The 12,594-nt window shown below is 40.7% G+C and overlaps 1 protein-coding gene across 2 annotated transcripts in view; it reads right to left on the bottom strand.

Annotated features, from left to right (window-relative positions):
- CUNH16orf72 (chromosome unknown C16orf72 homolog) overlaps positions 1-12,594 on the bottom strand; it is a 30,057-nt gene that overhangs the window by 9,474 nt on the left and 7,989 nt on the right. For both annotated transcript variants that reach the window (XM_004627769.2, XM_023711754.1), the window contains exon 3: positions 5,874-6,149. In XM_004627769.2, coding sequence (XP_004627826.1) covers positions 5,874-6,149 — 276 coding nt within the window. The remainder of the gene's footprint in view (positions 1-5,873; positions 6,150-12,594) is intronic.

Raw genomic sequence — 12,594 nt, forward strand, 5'->3', positions numbered from 1 at the left:
ATTCTCCAGCTTCATATTTAAGTCTAGGCTGCCTGATAATGCAAGTCCTTCTCAGCAAATGTGAGTCCCATAAATCTGCTTTACATGACAGGAACTTAAAATTGAGAAGGTGAGACCTTAAAGCCAATTGCCAATGACAGCTTTTTCACAGCAGGACAACCCAGGCCGAATGAGGTTGATTCCACGTACAGCACTCAAGAATGTCTGTGTCACTGGTTGCAACTGAAACCAAGTACCTTTGATTTTTATGGTACAGCGTGACAAGGTGAGCAGGATACAAAAACCGCATGAGTCAAAATGATGAGTGAGGTTCTGAACTAAACTATCACATTAGTGATATATAACGTGGCATCTGGCTCTGCCAGAGGGCACGCCCCTTCCTAAACCTAGCACCAATTGATTTTTACAATGACAAAAGAACTCAGGACCAAGAGACTTCCACCTAAGGCTTTACAGACAGTACTAGCTTAGGTAAGCCAAGTCAAGGCCTCTCTCCCGTCAACAGAGATTGTAACCAACCTCACCAGTTTACTAACACCAAACAACCTAAAAATCTTGACAAGTAATATTTATAAGTTTATAATTTTAAGAAGTTTAAAATTAACTTACTCTCTGAAATAAATATCTGCCAATTAAATAGACACACAGAGGCTCCTCAAGCATGAAATTGTGGCCACAAGTCTATTTCTGCACTTGGGCTGTGCCCAGGCAAAGAGAGCGCAGCAACCACAGTCAGGATCTCTAATCAGCAAACCTTCTTTCCTCAAGGAAGGGACATTTACTCTACCTTGTGTGGTAAGACAGGAGATTTGTTTGGGTTCCTCCATATAACTCATAAACAAAAGGCATCACTGCCACAAAAAGACTGGTTTAAAAAAGTTAAAGCACACTGCCAAAGCTATAAAGGGAATATGGCCTATGGCAAAATCTGGACACACTTCCCACCAATGGGAGCCAAGAATATACCAAGTCCTAAACCATTCTTCTTTGAGCCTGCTTATTAGGAGTCGGAGTGGGGGCTTACTCATCTTTTTTTTTTTTTTCAAAGACAGGGTTTCACTGTGTAAGCACAGGCTGGCCTGGAATGCATGGCAATCTCCTCCCTCACATCTTCAGTGCCCGGATCACAAGTATGCACCACCATGCCAGGCTAATGTCTTTAAGGAAAATCCTCTTCCTATCCCACCCACAATTATACAAAGAAAAGAAGGGCATAAGAAAGACAACCTAAATCTATAAACAGAAGTATAGCAATAAAGAGGATGCATTCTGGGGTCAGATGGACATGGATAATCTCTTCTACTTACTAACCTATACCATGTTAACCAGATGAGCCTTCATCAATAAAATGGTAATCATCCAGGGTATGTGTGTAGAATAAATGAGAACCTCCTTACCATGTACAAAGTACACACTAAAATAGCTCTAATGGTATCATCCTCAGGTTCCGGCAAATTCCTAGTTGTTCCAACACAAGATTCCTCAGTAGCATCCCCAGATACAGAGATTAGATTCTCGCCAGCTTGTAGTCATCTGGGGACTATCTATATAACCCTTTCCAGAGGTTCTTTAACCTTCAATGTTCTGTGTTCAATTCTCAGACCTCTGTAGTAAATTCTGAATACAACTGTATCAGATATCTTGCTAAGTTCTGTTAAAGCCAAAAAAAGGAAGGCCTTTGCTGAAGTAATAAATAACCCTAGTCAGCCAGAAGGACAGTCATGAAATAAACTGAAGCTCCATTCAAGGAAAACTCTGCAAATGGGAAAAACCAGAGGAAAAACTATAGAAGAGCAAGGTCAGGGAGTGGCAATTGATCAGTCCAGGATGAATGTGTGAAGAGAGAGGCTTGTACGGTGAACATGAAGTACTCAAAATATTAAACAGTATGGTTAGGATATTGGACCTCAGGTCAGGACAAGAGCATGAAGACCTTGCAATGCCATATTGAGCCTGGACTTGCTCCAGTAGATCCAGGGGACTCGTGCAAAGATAGACTGGTCACCAAGTCAGCTCAGAAATGAAAAGCAAGAACAATGATCCTAAGCCCAATCTCAGTTCCTCCAGAGGGCCATCTCTCAGCCCATGCACTACGATAGGTTCTTTTATGCTCCTCAAATATCTTACACATCACCTTTAAGACATTAAAAGACACCAAATAGTTCAGTGGATTCCCTGACCTGCTGTGGCAATTGAGACTGGATGTGGTGGCACGTGCCTATAATCCCAGCTCTTGGGAGGCTATAAACAGGCTGATCACTATAAGCCCCATCTAGCAGTGAGACCCTGAACACCCTGTAGACAAAAAAATATATATACAAAAAAAAAAAGACATTAAAATAAATCAACCAACTGAAAGGAAGCACCATTTATTAGCTTACCTATTCCTGCACAGCCTGCTGAATAATTTATAAAAGATGATACCTATTTGCTGTTTTGGGGATAGAAGGTAGACTCTGGTTCGAGACAAACATCTATAGGACACATGTTTGGACACACTGACAAAGTCTAAACAAAAAGTAGACAGCTAGAATTAAGAGATGACCCTGAAGGGCTGGGGAGATGGCTCAGTAGAATAAGTGCTTGCCTGGCAAGTGCAAGGGCCTGAGTTCAATCCCTGGTTCCACCAACAACAAAAAAAGAAAGAAATGACCCTGAAAAGCCTACAGACAGTGACACCTAGGACTAGAAATGTGGGACATTTAATTCAGCTCAATGGAAGAAACTAAGGAAGATTAGAAGCCAAAATAGCAGAAAAGGCTCTGGAAGACAAAAAGACTACTAAAACAAAAGTCACTGGAAAGGTAGACAAAGAACCACAACACTGACCAGGTGATTTAGTATACCTGAAATACTGTTTACATAAAAATGAGTTGATAATTTGTCTGTCAGTAAATTTTCAATGTTAAGACAAACAAAAAACAAAAATCAAATCATATGCCTGAGTTTATAATGGCTAGGCTCCATAGTACAAAGAAAGTAAGCAACACATTACAAACAAGTGTTAAAGTCTAAATCTTCCTAGTCTCTAAAGTGGTTTTGACTGAAATGTTTTGATAACCAATAACTGATGTACTTCTGATTGATGCTATCCAAACCTCTCCTGCTAATATGGGCTCAAGGTTTGTGAAGGTTATTCATCACTGGATCTTACTCATCTGTCACATCTTGTCTATGTGAAATGCTCTGCAAATATCCTGAGTCTGTCACTTTTTTCATCAAATCAGCAACATTTTAGGTACCTACAGGTGTGTCTGATAGAGGTACAGTAAGCTACGTTGTCTAGGAACTTTTTTTTTTTTTAGGAACTGATTTTCAAAGAGTAACACAGGGGAAAATTGTCCTTTTATAAAGACCAGACATGAAGAAGAATATGACATTTGCTTTAATTATAAACTTGCTTGTTTCAACATACTCATCCTATGTCACTTTGCTCTACAAAATTTTTGTGAATTTAAACTCACCCTCCAATGCAAAACTCAAAAACTTCCATTTGACCTCACTTCTAACTATACAGATTTGAATAAAACAACAAAAAGATATGTGAAACTAAATTCTGGCTTAGTATTTACCTGAAGATGTTTCCAAGTACTTATCAATTTTTACTTGAATTTATATAGGTGGTTAATCTACAATACCAGTTAATAATGCTTTTATACTACAAATCCCATTTTTCTAAACTTTCAAGTGAGACTTGCACTGTCCGCAATACAATGATGTTCCTGAAAACCACTAAAGCATAAAGCCAATTGCACTTTGTTTCTATAGACTCTTTCAAGGGCCCATATTACTCCATGCAACTCTGTCTTAGCAACTATAGGTATGACTCTAAAGTGTACTTTCTGTCTACTGAATTAGTGCTGTCATAAATCATGCAGAGAAAATTTTTCCTATACAATGTATTATGTTTAAGTCTTTTTAATGTTGAAATATTGTCTCACTATAAAGTGAAGGCTGGCCTCAAACTCAGCAATCTTCCTGCCCTCAGTCTTCTGAATGCTGAGACTACAGGCATGTGCTACCGGGTCCAGCTATATTTAAGCTTTTTAAAATTTTAATTATTTAAATTGAAGTCAAAATTATAAACAGTCCCTTTTGCAACTATATCATCAGTACAACTCCCCAAGTTCAAAATAACAAATCACAAGTTGAAAAGATTCAACTTGAGAAAATACACCAGGAGTTAAGAGTAGTTTCACAAAAAGAAGGCTTGTTTTACTATGTACACTACTGCACTATGATCATATAACAAATTGACATTTGTTGCTTAAAACTATTTCTATAGGACAGTAGTATAAGAGGGGGGAAAAGTGTGGAACAAATCATAAATCCATCTGATAAAGAAAAATGCTTAAAGGAGCTGGGCTCAGTGACACACACCTGTAATCCCAGCACTCTGGAGGCTGAGGCAAAAGGATCGGTTCAAGTTCGAGGTCAGCCTGGGCTACAAATGAGCTCAAGGCCAGCCTGAACTGCACAGAGAGACTCTGCCTTAAAAGAGGAAAAAAAAAAAAAAAGGTGTGTGCATGCTTTATGTGCTTTAAAGAAAGAACTGAATCACATGCTACCATGAACTACATCTGATAAACTATGAACACCTTTTGTAATTGTATTTGCAAATTTAAGGGGAGGAATTTCAAATTCTAATTCAGTAGAACAAATCAACATATTTTTGCCTACGTTTCAAAAGTTCTGAACATGTTGTAGTTTGCAGTCTTAAATACTGTATCTCTATAATGTGGGCTTTCTTGGAATAAATTTTCTAACTTGGCATAAACTTTCAAGTCACAAAAAACAAAGTTTTTCCAACTCCAAGATCTGATTAGGAGTGTAGGAAATAATTAAGGTATGCCGAGAGAGTAAGAATCTCTATAGGCATTCAAGTTTCAATAACATCAAAGATCACACATACTCATATATATGGGTGTGTGTTATGTATACATGTACATATGTCATATTTTTACTACCAGGTTAACTTTTAGATGACCTACTTCATGGCCTACAAATGTTAACTTTTAACAGGATTTATGACCCAATTTACTAACTCACTAGTTACTTCTTGCTTAGTCATCTGTTTAACCACATTTTCAACTTGGTTTCAACCAAGGCTTATTTTGTTGCTTTTTTTTAGTAGTAGTAGTAGTAGTATATGTCCTACAAAGAGCAACTTGCTCAGTTCTACATGAAAGCTGTATTGAGAGCAACAAGCAACAACAGACTCATCCCTGACAATGTTCCCCAGGCCTCTCCTTTAGTCTTAAAGCCCCTCATCGAAGAATGCTTTCTGATGACACATCTGGCCTGCGAAGTTAGTGATACATCTGCCCACAGCTTCATGTCTGATCATCCTATCAAAGCAACAAGGACCTAAAGAATACAGGGAAGAGGAAAATGGACCTACTATCTCCTCTACCCTTTGGGTCATCAATGTCCATCTTCTACACTGGACCAGCAGTTCCTAGTTCCCATGAGAACTAACCCAACAATTATCTGCTTTTCTTGCCTGCCATGGACCAGGCCGCCCTCCAAGCAGCTACAGATACAACAGAATTATTAACACACAGAACTTCCTTGACTCAGAAAATATGTACATAATATAATGTAAAGCAACGAATGAGTCACTGTAGCAGAAAGGTTGTTACTGTAACACCAGTATGCTTGAACTGCTTTCTAAAAACATTTTTCAGAATAGCCTAGCTGACAGTCAAAAATTGCCTGTAAGTTATTAACTTACATCCTAGTTCAAACATTTCTAGACCAAACATTTACTATAACAGACAACAAGCAGACAATGTATCTGGACCTATGCCTAAAGTAGGTCATAGGCACACTCTTAACCATCTTTCCAAAGAAATATGTTTAAACGGCTTTACCATGCAGAGCTATGGCTTCCCGGAAGGGTTGCAAATCAGTCTCTACAGAGGAGCTAGTTTCCGCTGAAGTAGCTCGGTTAGGGGACACTACAGTCAGTCTTGGGGGAGCTCTAGAGTTTCGTGGTGGAGGAACCTTTCCACACAGGAAGCTGATCAAATCTTCTCTGCGAATAGTTCTTCTGCGTTTTTTAACCCAAGCCAACACATCCTTATTGCGTCGCTGATAGCCAATCTGAATCCCAATATCAAAACTTCGCTGATGGGTATCCACACTTTCTATAAGGAAAAAAGAAAATGAAAAATGATACATGATATACTATTCCCCTTTACAGACCATTTTATATATTACCAAATATAATTATACCATTAATATACAGTCTTTAAGTCTTTAAGTAATCTAGTAATCTGAAATGTCTTTCAGTCATGTTGGAAATACTACACATTTAACATTAACAGTCCAAGTTCAGAGTTTATACATAGTTCTATAACTCATTTGTTCTTTCATAAAATAAGGTGTTACACTCAATAGTACTAACAGCTATCAAGTGTTATTAGGACTAAGATTCAAGAGAAACGCAACCATCTATCTTTACATAGGACTTCTCTCTCCAAGTTAGGAAGTTACTGAGCATTGAGCTAATGCCTAAGGGCATAGTACTATAGAAGAGCTGGAATTCTGTTCACGTTCGTCCGTCCTAGCAAGCCATGTCACTACTTCAATGAATTCTCAGGAATTCTAAAGCAGGCCCATCACAATACTCAGCAGATACCTAAATGCTCCACCTGACTCAGGCCATGCTCACCTGTATTTACCCTGTTATTTCAGAAGGACGCCTACTGAATTTCAGCACCAAGAATTAGAAATGCACAAGGCTGCAGCAAACATTTAGAAATAACAAAGAAAAATTAATTCTATATAACATGGAAAATGAATAGGAGTTTTGATTTGAAACTGTCTCATTGCTATATGTTTATCAATAAAACTTGGAAAAGAAAAAAAGAAAATGAATAGGAGCTTCATTTATTTCCCCGATTTCCATTCTGCTTCTAATTTTGAACCATTTTCTGTATCTCAGTTCCACTCCCTTTCCACAGAATTCCCCAGATTAGATTCCTCCTTCCTAAATACTGAATCTGAGTTTAGTATAATAATCCTTGCCCTGTAGTGATTTTACACAATTAGAAAAGTTTTGAAAATTTAAGTCACTATAATTTATTGTTTTTTTTAGTCAGCTGCTTGCTGTGCTAGCAGCAAATCCCTAGTACATATCCCTAGACCTTTTATAAAAGCAATGAGAAGGCTGGACATGGGAGCACACACCTGAATCGCCAACACTTGGAAGGCAGAGGCAGGAGGAGCAATCACAGCAAGTTCAAGACTAGCCTGTACTACACAATGAAACCTTGTCTCAAAAAAAAAGTACTATTTTTGAATACTGATTTTTTTTTTTTTTTTTTTAATATTTAGGACAGGGTGGACAAGGTGGATAGGGTCTCACTGCGTAGATCAGACTCATAGTGATCTTCCTGTTTAAAGCCTCCCAAGTGCTGGGATTACAGGCACGCACCACCATGCCCAGTCTCAATCACCATCTCAGTGTACCCCAGAGGCAGGGCTGGCACAGCAGGCCCGAGGATTGAACCCCTGGCCCCTGCATCTGCCTAAGCAGACACTTTAATCTGCTGGGGTATTTGACCGATTCTAATGATCATTTTAATCATGTATTTACATCTAGATTCGTAAAAGAAAAAATAGCTAAACAATGAATGAAGAACTATGTTTCCCAAGGATCACAAGCTAATCTGCTTTATTAAAACATGAAGGGCCAGAAGTGTTGCTCTATGGTAAGTGCATGCATGTGCTTAGTAGTACTTGCTAAGGCCTATTTCAATCTCCACTACCTTTCTTACCCCATCCTTAAAATAAAAGACAACAGTGTACAGAACTATAAAACAAGGCCTATTCCTTGGCCAATGGCTGGTCTTCATTGCTCAAGAATAAAACGAAAAAGATGCTGACTATGGGATTAAGTCATTTAAAAAAAAAAAAAAACCTGTAAAATAAATGGACTTGAACTAGAATTCAACATCCACTGAGAATTTGGGGATTACCATAGAATGTAATCCCTTTTCCTCATTTAAATCTCACCTCAATTTTGAGAAGCAGATCAATCTAATTTTGCAGATATTAAAAACAGGTCAAGAGTAAAGACCAAGTAGGATGGTATATGCCTGTAATCCTAGCACTTAGGATGCTGAGGCAGGAGGATCACAAGTTCAAGTGCTGCCTGGGCCACACAGTGATTTCCAGATCAGCCTGAAATACACAGTAAAACCCTGCATCCAGAAAGGGGGCAGTAGGGGCGGGACAAAAGTGAAGTCACTGGGCCAGGCATATAGCTCAGTGGCACAGCGCCTTTCTGGCAAGCATAACATTCTGAGTTCAATATCCAGTACCCAAAAATAAAATAATAAAGCACATCCTTAAAAAAAAAAAAAAAAACATGAAAATGTTTCAACAAAAAACGTGAAGTCGGGGGCCGGGGAAATGGCTTAGTGGAATAAGCGCTTCCCTGGCAAGCGCAAGGACCTGAGTTCAATCCCCGGTTCCGCCAAAAAAATTAAATAAATAAATTTTTTAAAAGGTGAAGTCATTTCTGCAATGCCTCACTATTAGATAATGGTAAACCTGCCAGGAATGGGTGGCACATACCTGTAATCCCAGCATTTGGGAGGCTGAGGGAGAAGAATCCTTTTGAGATCAAGCCAGCTTGGGCTACAGAGAGAGGAAGACGGAGAGAGAGACAGAGACTCAGAGAGAGAGAGAGAGAGAGAGAGAGAGCGAGAGCGAGAACGAGAGCGAGAGCGAGCGAGAGCGAGAGAGAGAAAGAGAGAGAGAGAGAGAGAGAGAGAGAGAGAGAGAGAGAGAAAGAGAGAGCGCATGAGCGAGAGAGTGGGTGGGCATGAGCAAGAGAGACAAAGAGAGACAGCAAGAAACAGAGAAAGAGTGAGAGCATAAGAGCAAGAGACAGACAGAGAGAGAGGGTCCAGGGAGATAGCTCAGTAGTTCAATCCCCAGTACCACAAAAAAAGAAAAAAGAAAATGTTTAAAAAAAAAAAAAAAGGACTGGGCTACACTGAGGATGATTTAGGCAGGAGGATGAAAAGTGCAAGTCCCACATAGAACTCAGAAAAATCCTGCCTCTAAATAAACAATAAAAAGGGATCGGGATGTAGCTCAGCGGTAGAATGCGCTGGTGGCAATTTTCAATGCCACCAAAAAAGAGGAAGGCTATGTATGGATGTAACTCAGTGTTATCTGGATACATTTCAATCTTCAAAAACAAAACACCTTACCCAAGGGACCACATGAGGTGTTTTTTTAATTTACAGTTGTGGGGGAAGGGCTGAAGTTTTGGGTGGTTTTAATTGAGGACACACTAGGTACCAAGAGGGCTAGAGCTGGAACTCAGTAGGTAAGGAAGCACCTGCCTGGCACGCTTGAGGCCCTGGCTGAAACTGGTCCTAATGGGTTCAGATACAGGAAAGTAGTCCAACAGTCAAGTACAGAGACTAATGCTCCCACACATTTTTAACTACACATTGAAAAGCTCAATATGTGCTAGTTTAGAAGGCAGAACATTATATAACAAGGTATGAAATTATGGAGCTCACCAATTACCTCATCTATGAGTTTCTGACCAAGTCTCAACATCAGAACCAACTAACAGCTTGATAAAAATCAGATATTTTAGCCAGGCATGGTGACCCATGCCCGTAATTCCAGCTCTTGGGAGACTGAGGTAGGAGGTTCTCTGTGAGTTGGAAGCCAGCCAGAGTTACACAATGAGTTCAAGTCCAGCATGAACTACATAGGGAGACCCTGTCTCAAAAAATACATATATTGGGACTAAGGAGATGGCTTGGCAGTCTAAATGTCTGCCTGGTAAGCACCACAGGACCTGGGTTCTATCCCTGGTACCATATGCTGGTGCAGGCTCCAGAACCCCAGGTATTCAACACTGGCCCCAAAACCAGGCATGGTGGTACACGCCTGTATTCCCACTGCTGGGGAGGCTGAGACAGGAGGATTACTTTGAGTCTGAGCTATATAGTGAGGTCCTGTACCAAATAAAATAAATAATGACCAAAAAAATTATATATATATAGATAGATAGCCTTCAGGTTACATGCTTTCCCATGATCTGAGTTTGATATCATTAATAACATTACTCTGAAAGCCAAGTCCAATTTATCACATATATTAATACAACCTGTGTTGTGGCTGGGGGTTTTTGCAAGGTGAACAATACAACACAGAACACGTAAGATTATTTTATAATGAATCACCCACAGAATCATATATAGAGCACAGGAAATCTGTCCACTGAAGACCAAAAAATCCAGCTGACAGCCTGGATTCTAATATCCTCCATCAGTCCAGCTAAAAACCTAGAGCCCAAAACAATGCCTCCCACAAATCGAACTGGAGGCCTAGAGCCAGTGACAACATCTCACGCAGGCCTGTTTTACAGATTTGTGCTGGGAAGTCCCAAAGGTCAGTGGTGGAAGGTATAAAGTCTATGACAGCGGGATGCAGGAACTGTGCCAGCAGGCTGAGGGATGTGAACTGGAGCCAGAAAGCAATGCTCACACTAAGAACCAGAGCTCCCCTAAAGGAAAGCACCACAGCTAACCTCAGCAACAGTGAGGTCCTGAGCTCCTCCTCCAATGATGAGGAAAGCCAAGTTCCAGAAAGCCAACACAACAAGCTTCTCCAGGAGACTGAGCTCTGTATCATCTTCCCCTCATGAGCCTGGAAACAATGCTTAAGATGAGGACCAGAGCTCCCCCAAAGTGCACCATAGCCATTCTTGGGGACAAGGTCCCAAGCTTCCCCCCTGACAAGAACATCCAGTTCACCAGGAAAGCCAGAACAACTAGTTCTCCCAGCAGACCAGCCCAAAAGAGCCAGCAGCTTCCAACATCTCCAAACAGTTTCCCTAACAGCTTCCCTACAACTTCTCCGGTTCTGACTCTCATGCTGCTGGCAACGCTCCTCAGGTGGGCCTCCACAGCCAGCACTGCACTAGTTCAATTCAGCTGGTTTTAACAAGGTGACCACCAATTAGCAACTCACTACATTCAGTTATTTCCCCTAAACAGAAGGTTTCCAGCTAGGGAAATAGCTCAGTGGTCTGAGTGCCTGCCTGATAAGCTCAAGGACACAAGTTTGACCCCTGGTACCACTAGCAGTGCTGGTCACCAAAACTGCATGTGGTGGCACATGTCTGTAGTCCCAGAGCTGGGGAGGATGAGACAAGAGGATCACTACGAGTCCAAGTTGTGTAGTTCATCAAATAAATTAGTTTTAAAAAAAAAAATTTAAAGGAAAAAGAAGTTCCCTACCACTGCTATTTTGACCACATTTCTTATGGGTAGGCCTTTAAAGCCTTCCTCAATATTGCACTAAGTGAGCAAAATCTGCATGCTGCTCACTGGAGAATCTTAGGCATGAGGAAATTACATTTTCTGGGTTTTTTCAGTCTTACTCTGTAGCCCGGCTGGCCTCCAACTATCAATCCTGCCTCAACCTGCTGGGATTACAGTAATGTACCACCCAGCCCAGCTAAAGAGACATTTTAATGTAATTCTGGACAATGTAGTGTCTACTAAATAATAACCATCTATATACATAGAGACAGCCTCAAGAAGGCTCAAAGCCAAACACTGTCTTGAACAATTTTTGAACCCTGAGAACTAGACACCCAAATTCTAGAATTAAGGGCATTAGTTCCTGGCCCCAAACACCCAAGTAGAGAAACTATGTGACAGACTCAGGCAGGGTGGCACATGCTTGCAATCCCAGCACTCAGGAGGCTGTGGCAGAAGGATCCTTGCAAGTTCGAGACCATCCTGGGCTACAAAGTGAACTTAAGATACACCTGAACTGTATACTGAGACCCTGTCTCAAAAGGGGAAAAAAAAAAAAGCAAAAAACTGATTCACACAATTACAATCGTCATAGTAGATGTCCATGTTTAATTTTTAAAATGTTTTTATGTAAATCTAAAACTTTAGTCAAGAGATTTTAGGTTGATTCTTCCAACCAGTGTGTGTATAGGGGGGGTGTTATCAGGATTACACAGTCATACTTTGAGGTGAAAACTAAATGCAGACCCTTAAGTGATAAGCACAGAAAAAAGCAAACTGCTGTACTTTTTGGTGCTAAGGATAAAACACAAGACTCTCTACATGTACTATACCACTGAGCTGCTCAATTGTTTCTTTGTTTTGTGAGATAGGGTCTCAGTTCGTAGACCAGGCTGGCCTCAAACTTGTGGAAATCCTCTTCCCTCAACCTCCCAAATGCCAGGATTACAGGTGTCAGTCACCACCAGACCCAGCAATGTTCCTTGATTCCCATAAAACTAAGTGAGATAGCTTGGCAGTCTAAACACCTGCCTGGCATGCACCAGAACCCAAGTTCAATCCCTGAAACTGCATGCAGTGCTGGCCCTGAGCTGTGCTGCACTGAGAGCACAGCCGCCACCAAAACAGGGCATGGTGGTACAACCTGAATCCCAGGGCTGAGCAGGCTGAGACAGGAGGATCACTATGAGTCTGAGCTGTGTATCAAGACCCTATACCAGGGCTGGAGAGATGGCTCAGTGGTCTAAAGCACCTACTTAGAACAAGCTTAGCAAAGCATCAGGGACCG

The sequence above is a fragment of the Octodon degus genome, unplaced genomic scaffold, assembly GCF_000260255.1.
Source record: "Octodon degus isolate 3935 unplaced genomic scaffold, OctDeg1.0 scaffold00021, whole genome shotgun sequence".
NCBI lineage: Eukaryota > Metazoa > Chordata > Mammalia > Rodentia > Octodontidae > Octodon > Octodon degus.